We start from the raw sequence: 16,345 nt of genomic DNA, 5'->3' as shown, positions 1-16,345 counted from the left end.
CAGCCGGGACGTCCGCAACAAGGCCAGGGCTGATTCCGTGTTACCGGTGGCATTTAATGATGAAGACCAACTTGCTTTAGACACAGATGTGCAGGTGCCAAGTCGTTAACGGTGGACACTGAAACGGGCTTGGTTTAAAAGACCTGCAGTCAATAAAGGAACCAAATCGCTCGAGCGAGTCTCTTCATGAATATCCCCACAAACGTGGATCGATTTGTCTTTCGTTTAAGACCGTTGTTTCCAACACATCACCGTCGCTGATTGCATTAAACGGCTCTGTGTTGCGCCTGATAGACCACTGTCCTTCTGCGCAGAAGGGATTTAAAAGCACGTTAAGATAAGAACAAGCTATGAGCAGCTGTCTTACGTAGTCCCTTTGATCAAACTGGTTTTGGTGTGAATATCACTTTAGGATCAAAGTTTACAAATAATTGACATTTTAAATGTTTTTGTTTTTTCCCCCCTTCTCCAAATCACTTTGAGAGCGGGCGCTCCAGTTGAATGTCATACCCCGCCTCTGTCACTAGGGAGGGATCTCTCAACTATAAAAAGCAGCCGTTCAACTACCGTCCCGCGACAGCCGCAGGCTCTGCACCACCGTCCTTTCGCACGCGGGTCCGGTGCACGGACGCGTCCCACCAGACAGCATGGCAGCGTCCCGCGAGCGCAGCGGGGGCGTCGGGGTGCTGTACGGGGAGTTTACGGACGCGGCGGACTGGCAGGTCAGATACTCCGTGAGTCTGACGGACAGTTGCCTGACAGTTCAGCAGATCACCTCCTCCCCGTCGCAGGACGAGCTCGCGCTGAGCCTGGGCGACTGCGTGGGGAGCCGCGCGCATCGAGAACGGAACGGAGCGGACCAAGGGGCCTGTTTCTCTGCGTATTTCTATCCTAACGTGCCGAGACGGAGGAGCTCGGGTACGGCTCGCCAAAGAGTCGAGCGGTGCTTTCGGGTGGCGCTGGCGGAGGATGCTCGAGCCAACCTCGCGGAGGCGGAGAGGTGGGCGCGCGCTGTGAGGCAGCGCGCCTCCCGTCACTCAGGGCGCAGCGAAGGTGAGGAATCTCTCTCCACCATGTCGCTGCACAAAGGTAAAACTTTCTCCTTTGCTCACAGCGACACCGCGCACATTGCAGCGGTGCAGGCATACCCCGGTTTCCGTTGTGCGACCGGTTCGCACTGTCCCGTGCGAGGAACCCTAGGTGCTTTTGGGCGCGATTCCTGCCCTAGCAACCAGCTCGACCTGCTCGAGTGGATCGTTATCGTGGTTCTTTTATAAGTCTCATCTCATCGTACGAGGCTGCATACTTTTAACCTGAGTCCGTCTGCCAGCGCGCAGAGAGAGAGAGAGAGAGAGAGAGAGAGAGAGAGAGAGAGAGAGAGAGAGAGAGAGAGAGAGAGAGAGAGAGAAACACTTAACACTTTGAAATTCCGCTAATAAAACTCGCGCTTGCGCACGTGTGTTGGCGGGATAATCATAAATATTGGATGAAACTCAGAAGTCCGCTCCGTCCTCTCAAGGTGTCGAACCGTAGGACGAGACTCACCACGAGACTCGCTGAGCCCGGGACTCGTGGCACGCCGCTGGTTTTATTTAGTGCCCCCACTGCCTGACCGTGACCGCGCAGTTTTCAAGGGCAATTATGAAGCAGAGAAAATTGGAGTTAGCTGCAGATAATGAGCTAAGGACATCAGAACCCAAGTGTGCTCCGGCTGGGCTGGGTGTGTGCACACTAGGATCCTAACGTATGCCAGCGTATGCCTGGCTCTGGTTACCTGGATCAGGTGTGTTATACTATGAACTATCCTAAATTCTGTGAGCAGATTTGAGCCTTGTCTTAAAGTTACTCACTCTCTCTCTCTCTCTCTCTCTCTCTCTCTCTCTCTCTCTCTCTCTCTCTCTCTCTCTCTCTCTCTCTCTCTCTTCTCTCTCTCTCTCTCTCTCTCTCTGTGTGTGTGTGTATGTGTGTGTTTGCATGAATTCTCAAATTATGATGTGCACTGAGGAGGTCTAGGTTACCAGAAAGTCGGTTCCAGTTCTAAGGCTGACTGCAGTGTGGTCTCAGTGCCAGTAGAGAACACTCCTCCATCACCCTTCTCTCACTCCTCACACCTCCCTCACTCCTTTCTCACTCTGCTCTCACTCCTCCCTCACTCCTCAGGCCAGTGTGCTGTGAGCGGAGGTGAGAGTGATACGACTCAGGGACTGGCACAACCCACCGCGGCACTGCGGCTGATGGCATTCCTCAGGAATGTGCACGAATTAGCTCAAATAACAGAGAAGGGATGTCATTACAGGAATGCTGTTAGAGGCGATTGTTTGGTGCCGGGATTGTCACTGGAGCATTTCAGATGTGCCCCAGGGGAAGCAGGTCGGGCGTTGGAGCCGGCCCCTCCCCCACAGAGCAGTCTCATTCTGTCATACACCCTGTGACCATATGCTTCATTCATAAGCTTGTTCTGTGTCTGCGTGATCCAAGACACCAAATAATACAGCATTAAACAGCATAAATGTATTTTCAATTAGTTTTGAGTTAAGGCAAAAATAAATATTCCAGCCAAAATGCGATGCATGAAATGGCTCTGAGCTGTTTGAGGCAGGTGTAGTAGCGTCTCTGCGCTTCAGTCATAGACAGTGGTCTGGTGTTTTGGGGTTTGGTCCTCTGGCTGGCCACCAGTCACCCTGGAGGACTCTGCACTGGGACGAGTCTTCACCCAGCATTAACGTGACCGCCGTTCTGCTCTCGTCTCTGCTACCGGTTGGCCCGTCCCCTTTATGTGGGATGAGAAATACGTCTTGTGCTGTCACCATTATCATCTTTTACTCAAGGAGAAACTCTGAGTGGAGCTCAGGAGTCAGAACTCAGAACTAAACTCAGAACACCTGTTCTGTTTAGTACGGCATCAAAGTCCGGGCCGTGGGCGGTGGGGCGGGTTTAGAAGTCCATTCCAAAGCGATGCTAATTCCTATATCTGGGCCCGCTTCATCCCAGCGGAAAAGCCTGTTATACCAGACTGCCATCTGCAGTACTGCTTGCAGAGGTCTGAAGGTGAACTTCAAGTTCAGAGCCAGTGTTGACTAAGAGTGACGCTGTAGAGGGCAGGGCCTGATCATTGTGTGTGTGCACAAGTGTGTTTTCACGAGAGGGTCCTCGTGAATGTCTGTGTCTGTGCATGTATATTTAATTGTGAGGCCATTTTTCACCACGAGTCTGCTGTACTGTCGCCACGCCGACGGATCCTCCCCTCGACGCACCGTCACCACGCCGACGGATCCTCTCCCTGCCCACCGTCACTGTTCCGTCAGTACCGTTAACTCCTAACTCAGCCTGCCAGGTTCCCATCTCCATAGGCGGCCCCAAAGGCAGCTCTGACAGGCTGACGGGTTAGAATGCCGAGCCCGGCCTGAGTGGGCTGACGCTGCACAGCGTCGACTGTCAGGGAAGGGATCCCAAACTCTCCCCCTACGTAAGACTCGGGTGCTTTCTCACATGCTCGTGGCTTGCTGCTGTATTACCTGAGGCAGGTGTGTTATGTGCAGGGTGGTATCTCTCATCTCCAGAGCAGTAAGGGCAACGCACATCACGCCTGTAGCCTGACAGTTCTGCGTCTGACACATTTTAAGGTCAAACCAGATCCCAGACCATTTCCTGTCATTCTTCTCTCGTCTGTTTTATCTTCAGCTTTCTGCTGTTTCTCTTTCAATTTCAGTTGTTCATCTCTCTTTCTCTCTCCACCCTTACCCCAGAAAATCTTTGAGACATAAGAATTTCTCTCTCTCTCTCTCTCTAATGGCATGTGTGTGCTGAGTGATGGGAATGCCAGCGATCTGGCAGTGAAGCTGACTAACGAATCACACGAGGGTGGACTAACCCGCCTTCCCCTCGCTGTGTCTTACGCCTGCCTTATCGGGGGGCTGTGTGTGTGAGGGGGGTATCCTCTGCAGTTTCAGAAACACAACGAGGGAATGAAGCAGGAGAAATGAGGGGAAGCTGTGTGTGTGTGTGAGCTGTTTACAGTGTTTGCAGATGAGACTGATCAGCTTTGAATTTTCACACTGCCTGTTCACACACCATTGGGTTAGCTACATATCTCTGCACACACACATACACAAATATATTCACACACACATACAAAAACCTCAATACATACACACGTACACATACAGACATACATGTACACAGGCGATCACATGTACACATATGTGCATGTTTACACACAAATGAAACCATATAGATGTGTATGTGTACACACATATATAGACATGTAAATGTACACACTCATATATAGAAATGTATGTGTACACACATGTACGTGTACACACACATATATAGATGTGTACGTGTACACACATTTACACACATATATACGTGTACATGTACACACACATCTATACAAACGAGACCCCTAAAAAAGAGGCACAGTAGTGATACTGAGCACTCAGCCTCATAAGTGTAAAACACACACACACACACAGAACCATTAGCACTGCTTATTCATGTGCAAAAGAAAATAATTACACGCACACGCACACGCACACATACAATCTAACAAATAAACACAGTGACGTGAGGGAGCCAGAGTAAATATCGAACATGAACCCCCTCAGGGCAGATTAAGAGTGGTGCTTTGTGCTGGACGCAGGTGGTCTTACCCCGAAGAAACCACAGAACTCAGTCTGGTGCCTTATCACAACATCACACAGTCCAGCAGAATCCAGCATACAGGGCGATTCAGTATCATCTGACGGGTAATTGATGAATTAGGAATATGCTGGAAAATGTAAACAACCATACATTTCTGACTGGTTGTCTCTTGTCTCTTGGTATGGGAAGTTTAGTATATGAACGTTGCCTGTATCGCTTCTCTAGCAATGCCTGGATATTTGTCTTTCCTTAATTGTTAAACAGGTTTAACAATGTAAAGAGGTTTAGCTAATGTAAAGTATTATAGTTACGTTTTCCCCATATAGTCAAAATAATAGACAGTCATTTGTTCTCTTCTATAAATATTCCCACTGCCAAATCTGGTCTCAGTTCTGATCCTGGTTCATATTGAAAATAACGCATTTTAGTTGTGTTCAGAGTAGATTCAGATTAGATTTAAGATTTGTGCAGGGTAGATACAGATTAGATCTGAGTTGTGTAGGGAAGATACAGATTAGATGTTCACAAACTGGCATGTGTGTATGAAACTGAGAAACATGATATTCGCTGCCTGTCTCCTGTCTCCTGCTGTCTGTCTCCTGTCTCCTGCTGTCTGTCTCCTGTCTCCTGTCTCCTGCTGTCTGTCTCCTGACACTCTCACATCTTACAGCACCTGTGTCCAAGAGTGGCTTCAGTGCACAATAGCCATGTCCTACACATTACGCTGTACAGACAGGAAAAACACATCGATCCATTAATTAGTCAGAAAGAGACTGAAGGAATCTGTGAATAAACAAAAAAGACACACATTGTCTTTAAAGTTTCCGATGGTGCTAGTACTGTAGCCTACACTCGAGTTTACTAACATCACACAGAGGTGTGTTTTGGAATATTGTGAGAAATAAATGAGTCACTGAACCTATTGTCTTGTGTCTCAGAGCAAAAGGCCACTGGTAGAACACAAGAGCTGTCAGAGAGACACGGGAGAGACACAAAGCCTGAGAGAGACATGCAGGGAGACAGGCAGAGGGAGTTAGCACTGTGGAGACAGGTCATATTCATCCCCAGCCTATCACCACTCCTCAGGGAAATAATTACAGTTCTTTCAGCGTGTGTGTGTGTGTGTGTGTGTGAGATGAACAGGGGAGTGTGGAGGTGAGTTACAGGAGAAAGGCAGCGTTCTTTCTGAGCTGTGTTTCTAGGCCAGGCTAGCAGACGAAGCAAAGATAAATAATGCTAATAAATATCCATACACTCTGTTTTGTGGTACAGCGCTTGTATTCAAAAGTATTTTACTCCCATAAAAGTCACCAGATTCATCTACATTACACATGCCACTTAAACAGTTTCTACCAGTATTTGTGTTGTGAACCAGTGTGCCCTTAAAGAACATATGCAAAGTCAAAATTCATTATTTGTCAGAAAGCTCTTTAAAAAAATTATTAGAATTGAAAACTGCTGCTTGCTCAGGTGTCCATGACCTCCAGACGGTGGGATCACCTTCTGCTGCAGGAGCAGTGTGCTAGGGAACCTGTCTAGCACTTGATACACTGTGGCGGAGTGTTTTCATCTGTTCTTGTCCTGATTAGTTGGATTTAAGTCTGGACTGTGACTTGGCCACTGTAAGGCACTCACCTTGCGTTCTTGCGTTCTTGCGTTCTTTTGTTGGTTGTCTAGTGGTGTGTCCCTCTGTTTTCTCCACTGGTCCATTCTTCACGATGCAAAGTCCACACTGAGGGAAAGAATTCCTGTGACATCATGTTCCCAACCTGATCATTCACTTCAGAATGGTGCTTGTTGATATCTGGCCAGACACACAATGAATGTTGAAATATGGCCAAAAACTCCATTTTTGTGTGAGCCGACCACAAACCCTTTATCCCACACATCACTCTGTGCTTCTTTGGCAAACACCAGGCTCACTTTCAGGTGTTTTTTTCTTCAGTAATGCATTCCTCCTAAATACCCTCCTACAGAGGCCACTATCACTGATACCACTGTGCGCTCCGGTCTCAGACGCTGAACTCTGAACTCTGATTCTTGGCTTCTCTGTATTTCCTCTCATATGTCCCCTACCTGCTCCTCCGCCGAGGTGTGAGGGATGCTCAAACACTTGGTTTTTATTTTAAAACCTTTTCCTATGTGGTACAATGTCTATAACTCTCTGATTTCTTTAGCATGCTCTTTGGCCTTCATTCATTGAATCTTCCTTCGGATTCGCAGTCTGATCAGCGGCACTTGGATTAAGGGGGACTCAGAAAAGGTGGAATGTTTATGACTCACTGGTAGAGGTCCATTTTGAGACAACTGCTACCTTGATAGAACAGTAATTTCATCTGTGTAGGCTTGGTACGCCCACAGCGCAGGAGACGTATCCTAACCATTTATGACACTGAATATTTCCTTTCTTAAAAACAATATCTTTCAAAATTAATAAAATTAAAATAAAATATGACACAGCACAAAACATCAAAGGGTCCTTTGTAATCCAGATGAATCTAATGGATTAAATATTTTTGGAAGGTACTGTGTGTATGTGTACACACACTCACTAACACACACACACACACACACACACACACACACACACACACACGCACACACAGACACAAGCATGCATATTTTACCTGTTCAGAGAATCCACAAGAATTCCTTTGGTGCTCTCTTACCCTACAAATAAAACCATTAACATTATTTTTCTTAGAACTTTATGCTTAAACACTTCAAAATCCTTCAGGATGAGGCAGAGACTTTTTGATTTCTTGTGTGTGTGTATGTGTGTGTGTGTCACGGTATGCCCACCCCCCCCGCCGCAAACATCTGTGTGTGTGTGTGTGTGTGTGTTGGTCTTTGTTTCTCACCTGATCCGTGTTGTGTGTCATTGTCGTGTGTTATATAAGTCTCTTGTCTTGTCATGGATGTTGTCGGTGTTTGATAACCATAGCCTGCGTGCTACGTCTCGTTTGTTAAGTGTATAAATAAACGTCTGTTTCAACGTTACTCGTCCACGCATCCTGCTAAAGCCTCCGTACATTAAAGTATGTGTGGGTGTGTGTGTGAGGATATGTGTCTGTGTTTGTGTGGGTGTGTGTGTGTGTGTGAGGATATGTGTCTGTGTTTGTGTGTGTGTGTGTGTCTGTGTGTGTGTATATATATATGTGTGTGTGTGTGTGTGTGTGTGTGTGTGTGTGTGTGTGTGTGTGTGTGTGTGTGTGTGTGTGCACGAGTGTATTTATGTTCATATATGCAAGTAGCTGATCATCATTTAAATCATGTAAGTTTAGAAAAGAAGAAGAATGAAGACTATGAAGGTAAAATGTGATTTTAGGGCTAACAAAGACTGATCCCAGATCAGGTTTTCCACTCTCGGCTTCCTCTGAACTGCAGGCCCAGTACTGCAGGAGGGCTGACCCCAGGCTGCCTCTGGCTCAGAACCAGTTCCCTACGAATCCAGGTCACAGAGAAGGAGGGATTTCCTTTAACAAACTTTCTCGACAGCCAATCAAACAGAAGCAAAATGAAGCGGGAAATAACCTTCACTTCATCATCCCAAAACACAACTAACACTCTGACTCTCTCTCTCACCCTACACCCCCCCCACCTCTCTCTCTCTCTCTCTCTCTCTCTCTCTCTCTCTCTCTCTCTCTCTCTCTCTCTCTCTCTCTCTCTCCTGGCTGTCAGACCTGATTCTCTCTGTCTTATCAGTGCTTCTGAGGGGATTAAGAGCTGGATTAAAGCCCAGTGTCAAGCAGTCTTAATCTGTCATCAGCACGGCTGTGTCCCGCACCTAAACTGGTCCCCAGGGAAACAAGTTTGTCCTGTTTCGCTTGCTGCCTGTCTGTCCTTCAGCAGGAGATTGTTCTTATGGCATGAATCAGGAGAGGCAGGGCAGGAACAAAGACCTTCCTTTGAGCAGAGGATGTGTGTGAGCCAAACACACGGTAGTCATTCTATAGGTGTGTGTCCTATATAATGCCAATCCTCAGGGGTGGCAAGCTGAGCTGAGCTGATTTTGGCTCTGTGCCAGCAGGTACCAGGTCTTTAGTGCATTTAACTGCAGTGGGAATGAAGAGGACAATAATCTACCCTCCCTGAATAACTTAGATACAAGCGTGTGTGTGTGTGTGTGTGTGTGTGTGTGTGTGTGTGTGTGTGTGTGTGTGTGTGTGTGTGTGTGTGTGTGTGTGTGTGTGTGTGTGTGTGTGTGTGTGCACGCACACGTGTCCACGTGCAACGTGGTAGTTTAATTTCACACTTCATGGAAGAGCGATCGCAGTGCCTTCAGTTGTCCAAGCTCCTGTCTGCCTAGCAACAACAGGGTCCTGTACTGACAGCACACAGTCCTGAAGCCTAATTAAAACTCCCAGCCTCGCTAACGCACGTGGAGGAGAAGAGGTGTGGAAAATGAGCATTGTATTAAAACACTGGAATGTCCAGTGATACATGTCTGCTCTCTTATTCTTTTATGTGTCATCTCTCTATTTCTCCCTCACGCCCTCCCTCAGTTTCAGGTGCGGCGTCCGGTCAGGTGGCCAGAGCTGGGAGGATGATGGTATTGGTGAATCCTCTTAGTGGGCGGGGCCAGGCGATGAGCCTGTATGCCGGCCCAGTGCAGCGCCTGCTCACAGATGCTGCTGTTCCTCACGCACTCATCGTGACAGGTTAGTCTCGCTCCCCCAAATGCACGTACGCACGCACGCCTTCCCACACCCACGCACGTTCACACCTACAGAGAGAATGAGTGTTCACTCTCACGCCCCTGTGTTTACGTTTGGTAAATTGGACTGTCTGCTCGCCCACCTACAAGCTACGCTGGTCTGGGCTTCTCTTTCCGTCCGGGTCAAAGCGCTCAACAGAAGCGTCAACACTCATGTTTGGCACTGGGCTTGCAGCTCGACAGCTTAGACAGAACTCCCGGGCCAGACATGTCCCGTCGTAGAGAACACAAGCACTCCTGTCAGCTGTGAGCCGTCCCAACTGAACATGGTGAGGGGATCTCCACCACAAACATTTCAGCCCTTACACTGCATTATATTTAGGCCCAGTGATTGCAGGCCCTGGCCACTTTCAGCTCGTGTAAGATCTGTGAGCACATCCTAAAATAAGGAGTGGGGAAAGAGGGACAGTCGGCATCGCCATCCAGCATAAAATTTAGCTGTGTCATCTTCAGAAATATCTTCCACTGGAAGAGGCCTACTGCGATAAAACAATACAGTTACTGGATTTATATATGTATATTTATATATATTTGGCACTCCTTCCTGGGGGTGTAAGATTGATCTGAATTCTAGTCTCTGGAGGTGTAGCTTCACCAACATAACGTAACACTACATCAAGATAATGTAACACACTCCATCTAGAGTGAGTTGGTGTGCAACTCCGTTGTGTGCAGTCAATCCAAGTGAACTAATTCAGGGGCAGTGGATCATTCTCTGTGTGTGTGTGTGTGTGTGTGTGTGTGTGTGTGTGTGTGTGTGATCAACACACTGTCACACAGAGAGAAGACTGACTCAGCCTTTCAGGCCTATAACTCTTCTAACCTGCAGCTCAGGAGTGTAGTTGTACAACACACAACACTACACTACACAACACTACACTACAGTTGTAGGGGGCTGTTTTACAGGTCTGGAATCTGTGGAGGGGCTGTTTTACAAGTCTGGACTGAGGACAGGAAACTGAATCCTCTTAATCTGCTTCATCAGTTTTTCTACTGAAAGCATAAAGGGGGTCTTTTCTTCTCTCTCCCTCTCTCTCTCTCTCTCTCTCTCTCTCTCTCTCTTTCTGCCTTATCTCCCTCCTTCCCTCTCTCTCTTTCTCTCTGTGCACTCCCCTCCCCCCTTCTCTCTCTGTCTCTCCTCATATTTCTCTTCTTCTTTTTCCCCAGAGCATCAAAACCACGCACGTGAACTGGTGCGCAGTGCTGACCTATCAGAGTGCAGCGCCTTGGTCATTCTGTCAGGGGATGGACTGCTGTTTGAGGTGTGTGTTTGTCTGTGTGTGTGAGTGTGTGTGTGTGTGTGCTGGTTTTTAACTGCTGGTGTGTGTCCTGTAGGTGATCAATGGTTTGATGGAGAGAGAAGACTGGGAGCAGGCTATTCTCACCCCACTGGCCATCCTGCCTGGAGGCTCAGGGAACGCACTGGCTGCCTCTGTGCACTATTACACACAGTGAGTAGTGCACGCTTCACTATTACACACAGTGAGTAGTGCACGCTTCACTATTACACACAGTGAGTAGTGCACGCTTCACTATTACACACAGTGAGTAGTGCACGCTTCACTATTACACACAGTGAGTAGTGCACGCTTCACTATTACACACAAATACTGCTCTAATATGCTCCACATCATTAACAACACCCACTACCAGTACCAACCTCCTGATCTGAGACTCTCCGTTCAGCGGTATCAATGCTTGATTTAACCGATCTCTTTAAGAGCAGCAGTGGGTAGGGTCTTTGGCCAGAAGCAGCGGGAGACTGGTGTGGTGTTCCATCTCACCCGACACGCACTTAGACGCAGTTCCAGACGAGGGACCATTTTGATAATGAGGTCATTAGTATGCATGGGACCCCGGAAATTAAACACCCGTGAAGACCGCAGTGGGGTTATTCATCACCGCAGCAACCCAGGAGCGAAGATTCACCATAACTCACACGTGAAAGCAGAGGAGAGAAGAGCTGTCGTCTGTCGTGTGCTCTGTGTGTGTATGCATGTGTGTGCTCTGTGTATATATGTATGTGTGTGTGTGTTCTCAGTGTATGTGTTTGGGTGCTCTGTGTGTGTGTGTGTGTGCTCTGCATGTGTGTGCATGTGTGTGCTCTGTGTATATATGTATGTGTATGTGTGTTCTCAGTGTATGTGTTTGGGTGCTCTGTGTGTGTGTGTCCTCTGCGTGTGTGTGCATGTGTGTGCTCTGTGTATATATGTATGTGTATGTGTGTTCTCAGTGTATGTGTTTGGGTGCTCTGTGTGTGTGTGTGTGTGCTCTGCGTGTGTGTGCATGTGTGTGCTCTGTGTATATATGTATGTGTATGTGTGTTCTCAGTGTATGTGTTTGGGTGCTCTGTGTGTGTGTGTCCTCTGCGTGTGTGTGCATGTGTGTGCTCTGTGTATATATGTATGTGTATGTGTGTTCTCAGTGTATGTGTTTGGGTGCTCTGTGTGTGTGTGTGTGTCCTCTGCGTGTGTGTGCATGTGTGTGCTCTGTGTATATATGTATGTGTATGTGTGTTCTCAGTGTATGTGTTTGGGTGCTCTGTGTGTGTGTGTGTGTCCTCTGCGTGTGTGTGCATGTGTGTGCTCTGTGTATATATGTATGTGTATGTGTGTTCTCAGTGTATGTGTTTGGGTGCTCTGTGTGTGTGTGTGTGTCCTCTGCGTGTGTGTGCATGTGTGTGCTCTGTGTATATATGTATGTGTATGTGTGTTCTCAGTGTATGTGTTTGGGTGCTCTGTGTGTGTGTGTGTGTCCTCTGCGTGTGTGTGCATGTGTGTGCTCTGTGTATATATGTATGTGTATGTGTGTTCTCAGTGTATGTGTTTGGGTGCTCTGTGTGTGTGTGTGTGCTCTGTGTATGCATGTGTGTGCTCTGTGTATATATGTTTGTGTGTGTGTGTTCTCAGTGTATGTGTTTGGGTGCTCTGTGTGGATGTGTGTGTGCATGCACTGTATGTGTGTGTTAATTAGTGTTTGAATATTGTTTACACTAGTTTGTTAATACACATTGGTATTGCAGTAGAAATGGAAGGGGTCTCCTCTGTCACAGGCGCTTGGGCGTGGTACTGCAGAATCACTAATCCCGTAATCCTCCCACAGCCTCCAACTGAAACTTCATCGTGTCATGCAGTATTCAGTGGTCCACTGACAAGAACCACAGATTTGTTTCTGTGTTTTTTAACCAATACTGATTTTTCTGCATTAATGCTGACTTTTCCAGTTTACATTCATAAAACCAAGTCCACAAATTTGCTTACTATTTTATTGACGTGAATCATATATTTAAATCCAGTGGGACCACACCCACCCATAAGCGCTAAATGTTTCCCTCTTACCATCGTTTGTCCAGTCTCACATGACTCGGCCGTTAAGGGTCTGCTGAAAATGTCTTGTGTTACCACATCAAAAAGCTTACTGTTGCATTTTGAGGCCATATTGTTCCCATTACCTGAAAAACTATCCAAGTATGCAATACCCTACACCCTATCTTCAAGTGTGTGTGTGTGTGTGTGTGTGTGTGTGTGTGTGTGTATGTGTGTGTATGTGTGTGTATGTGTATGTGTGTGTGTGTGTGTGTGTGTGTGTGTGTGTGTGTGTGTGTGTATGTGTGTGTGTGTGTGTGTGTGTGTGTGTGTGTGTGTGTGTGTGTGTGTGTATGTGTGTGTGTGTGTGTGTGTGTGTGTGTGTGTGTGTGTGTGTATGTGTGTGTGTGTGTGTGTGTGTGTGTGTGTGTGTGTGTGTGTGTGTGTGTGTGTGTGTGTATGTGTGTGTGTGTGTGTGTGTGTGTGTGTGTGTGTATGTGTGTGTGTGTGTGTGTGTGTGTGTGTGTGTGTGTGTGTGTGTGTGTGTGTATGTGTGTGTATGTGTGTGTGTGTGTGTGTGTGTGTGTGTGTATGTGTGTGTATGTGTGTGTGTGTGTGTGTGTGTGTGTGTGTGTGTGTGTGTGTGTGTGTGTGTGTGTGTGTGTGTGTGTGTGTATGTGTGTGTATGTGTGTGTGTGTGTGTGTGTATGTGTGTGTATGTGTGTGTATGTGTGTGTGTGTGTGTGTGTGTGTATGTGTGTGTGTGTGTATGTGTGTGTATGTGTGTGTATGTGTGTGTGTGTGTGTGTGTGTGTGTGTGTTCCAGAGCGGACCCAGTGTGGGGTGTGGAACTGCTACTCAGCTGTGGTTTCCTGCTGTGTAAGGGTCTGGTGCGTCCCCTCGACGTCCTCTCCCTCCGCCTGTCCTCTGGCCTGCGTCTCTTCTCATTTCTCTCCATCGCCTGGGGCTTCATTGCCGACGTGGACATTGAGAGCGAAAGGTACCGCTACATGGGCGCCGTGCGCTTCGTGGTGGGCGCTCTGATCCGCCTGGCTTCCTTCCGCACGTACCAGGGTCGTCTGGCCTTCCTCCCGGCCCCGGGGGACAGCAGTACCCTCTCCCTCCCCAGACCACACCCGGAGGAGCACGGCCCTCCCGACGACCTCCTCGCGCCTCTGGGCGAGCCCGTGCCGGCCGACTGGACCGTGGTGGAGGAGCAGGACTTCGTGCTGGTTCTGGCCACGAGCCACTCCCACCTGGCCGAGGACCTGGTGGCGGCGCCAAGCGCCGGGCCTGCCGACGGCCACATCCACCTGCTCTACGTGAGGGCGGGCGTTTCTCGGGTCGCCCTGCTGAAGCTCTTCGTTGCCATGGAGAAAGGTACGCACCTGGCCTGCGAGTGCCCGCACCTGGTGTACCGGCGGGTGCGCGCCCTGCGCCTGGAGCCCGCCACCTCACCCGGGGTCATCACCGTGGACGGGGAACAGGCAGAGTACGGACCCCTCCAGGCGCAGGTGCACAGGGGATATGCTAGACTCATCTCGGGTTGACCTCTGCTGAGGCCCGGCGCACAAGGAGAAGCCGTAAAGTAGGATGGGAGACTCTGTCTTACTGTCTGAGAAGTCAAATGTTCGACTACGTCACCGTGACAAGGTTCAAGCATACGTCACAGACCAACGTGGACTGCTCAGTTTATATGGGTGTGAGTGTGTGTGTGTGTGTGTCTTATCTCATTGGCCACGTATCAGCTCTGCACGGGTCCAGCCCTGACACTCTGGTGCCAAACTTCCTCCCAGTGGAGATATTTTAGTCCGTCGTTATTTTTCTACTAAGAAGAGAGTTTACAGTGTTTCTATCTGACTTCTTCTCTCCCTTTCCAGTTTCTGGTTTCATCTCTTGTAGCTGGGTGGATAATACCCAAGAGTGTGTTTGTGGAGGGGGATCTTACAAACATGGCTTATAGGAGTGCATTATGCACTCTGCACTCTGAGTGCACTCTGAGCTGTCAGAGTGAATATGTGTGACATGACCTAAGAGAGCAGAAGCTCTGTGTGCATGTGTGTGTGTGTGTGTGTGTGTGTGTGTGTGTGTGTGTGTTTGTGGATGCGGACATATGTCCAGTTTGTCTGTGCGTCCTGTGGCTTCCGAGAAGAGGGAGCCCTGGTCAGGGTCAGCAGTCGATCTGTCTGGGCTGTTCCCCTCAACCACGAGGGATCTTTCACTGGAACTGAAATGGTGAAGTGGTGAAGCCTTTGATCCACAGTGAGACTGAACGTACTCACAGGCTGCGATAAAATGGATTTTAATTTATGAACTTTTTATGCATTCCAAACCCTGTGAATTCCTGATCAGTAAATCTGTCATTTCCAAAGTCCTTGTGTTTGTGTTTGTGTTTGTGTTTGCACTCTTCAGTTCAGCATTAGTGGGAGAACAGAAGCTACACACACACACTGTTTCTCTCGCCACACACACACTGTTTCTCTCTGCTCTCTGAGGTTTTTATACCTTTCAGATACACTGAGTTTCTTCTGCTCTCTGATCCTCATTCTCTCTCTCTCTCTCTATCTCCCTCTCTCTCTCTCTCTCTCTCTCTCTCTCCCCATCACACAGCAGCATATGAATATTGTACTGGTGTTTTGCCCTTTGTGTAAGAGAAACAGCGAATACCGTCTGAGGCAGGAGGAGTCAGCAATGTGTTTTTGTGTGTGTGTGTGTGAGGTGGGCTGTGAGTGGTCTGGTGTGAAATTCCCCACCAGTCCTAGAACTTCACTTCACTATTGCAGAACAACCGCGATCAGCAGTTGTACAACCCAGTGGTGCTCCACAAGCATTCGACGCTGATCTGAGATCTGTAGCTCAGACGCCACTCATCAGGCTGTATGATCTTAGTTGCAAGCACAAGCACTCGACGCTGAGATCTGTACCTGAGCTGCTGCTCATCAGGCTATGTTCTTAAATCACTCTCCTTCCTAGCTCTCCACTGGCGTGTGTGTGTGTGTGTGTGTGTGTGTGTGTGTGTGTGTGTGTGTGTGTGTGTGTATGTGTGTGTATGTGTGTGTGCATGTGCGTGCGTGCATGAGTGCGTGTGTGGGTGTGTGTGTGTGTGCGTGCATATGTGTGCGTGCGTGCGTGTGTGAGTGTGTGTGTGTCTGTGATTGTTTGTATGTATGTGTGTGTGTGTGTGTGACTGTGTTTGTATGTATGTGTGTGTCTGTGTGTGTGTGTCTGTGTGTGAGTGCATGTGTTTGTATGTATGTGTGTGTGTGTGTGTGTGTCTGTGTGTGAGTGTTTGAGTGTGTGTGTGTGTGTTTTATGCTGAGCCATAGTCACACAGGTGCCCTTTTGTTGAAACTTCTAAGAGGAACAGCAACAAGATTGAAGTTCCACAAAATGAGCCCTCCAGTGCTTATTGCACCGGAAAAGCACTTTCACAGGGCCGTAACTCAGACTTTCTAAACAGTCTGCTATCTGCAGTGTTTAAAACTATAATAGAACTATTAAATAGCGACATAAACAGCCGCAAACACTGTTCAGGTCCTAAACCAGGCGCACTCAGGCATTAATGTAGGACTGTCCGCGTAGGTGATCTGTAACGGTGATCGCTGTGGAAGCGAACGCAAGTGCGGAGAAGAGCGAGATTTATTAGGGGCAAATCCAGAGTCGCAGTCGTTATAGCATC

General features: G+C 48.2%; 1 protein-coding gene across 2 annotated transcripts; it reads left to right on the top strand.

Annotated features, from left to right (window-relative positions):
- The first annotated feature begins 464 nt into the window (after nucleotides 1-464).
- sphk1 (sphingosine kinase 1) lies at nucleotides 465-15,029 on the top strand. Of its 2 annotated transcripts, none has more exons than XM_081716600.1 (5): nucleotides 465-1,089; nucleotides 9,150-9,305; nucleotides 10,529-10,623; nucleotides 10,697-10,812; nucleotides 13,493-15,029. In XM_081716600.1, the coding sequence occupies exons 1-5, from the start codon at nucleotides 648-650 to the stop codon at nucleotides 14,214-14,216; spliced, it is 1,533 nt and encodes a 510-aa protein (XP_081572726.1). In that variant the 5' UTR covers nucleotides 465-647; the 3' UTR covers nucleotides 14,217-15,029. The 2 variants fall into 2 exon arrangements, with proteins under 2 accessions (XP_081572726.1, XP_026871299.3); XM_027015498.3 differs by having other exon boundaries at nucleotides 467-1,053.
- The last annotated feature ends 1,316 nt before the right edge of the window (nucleotides 15,030-16,345 follow it).

Source organism: Electrophorus electricus, chromosome 6 (assembly GCF_041902795.1).
Source record: "Electrophorus electricus isolate QZ-2024a chromosome 6, ASM4190279v1, whole genome shotgun sequence".
Lineage (NCBI taxonomy): Eukaryota > Metazoa > Chordata > Actinopteri > Gymnotiformes > Gymnotidae > Electrophorus > Electrophorus electricus.
The sequence above is the reverse complement of the archived record's forward strand: the minus strand, read 5'-3'. Positions and strand labels throughout refer to the sequence as shown.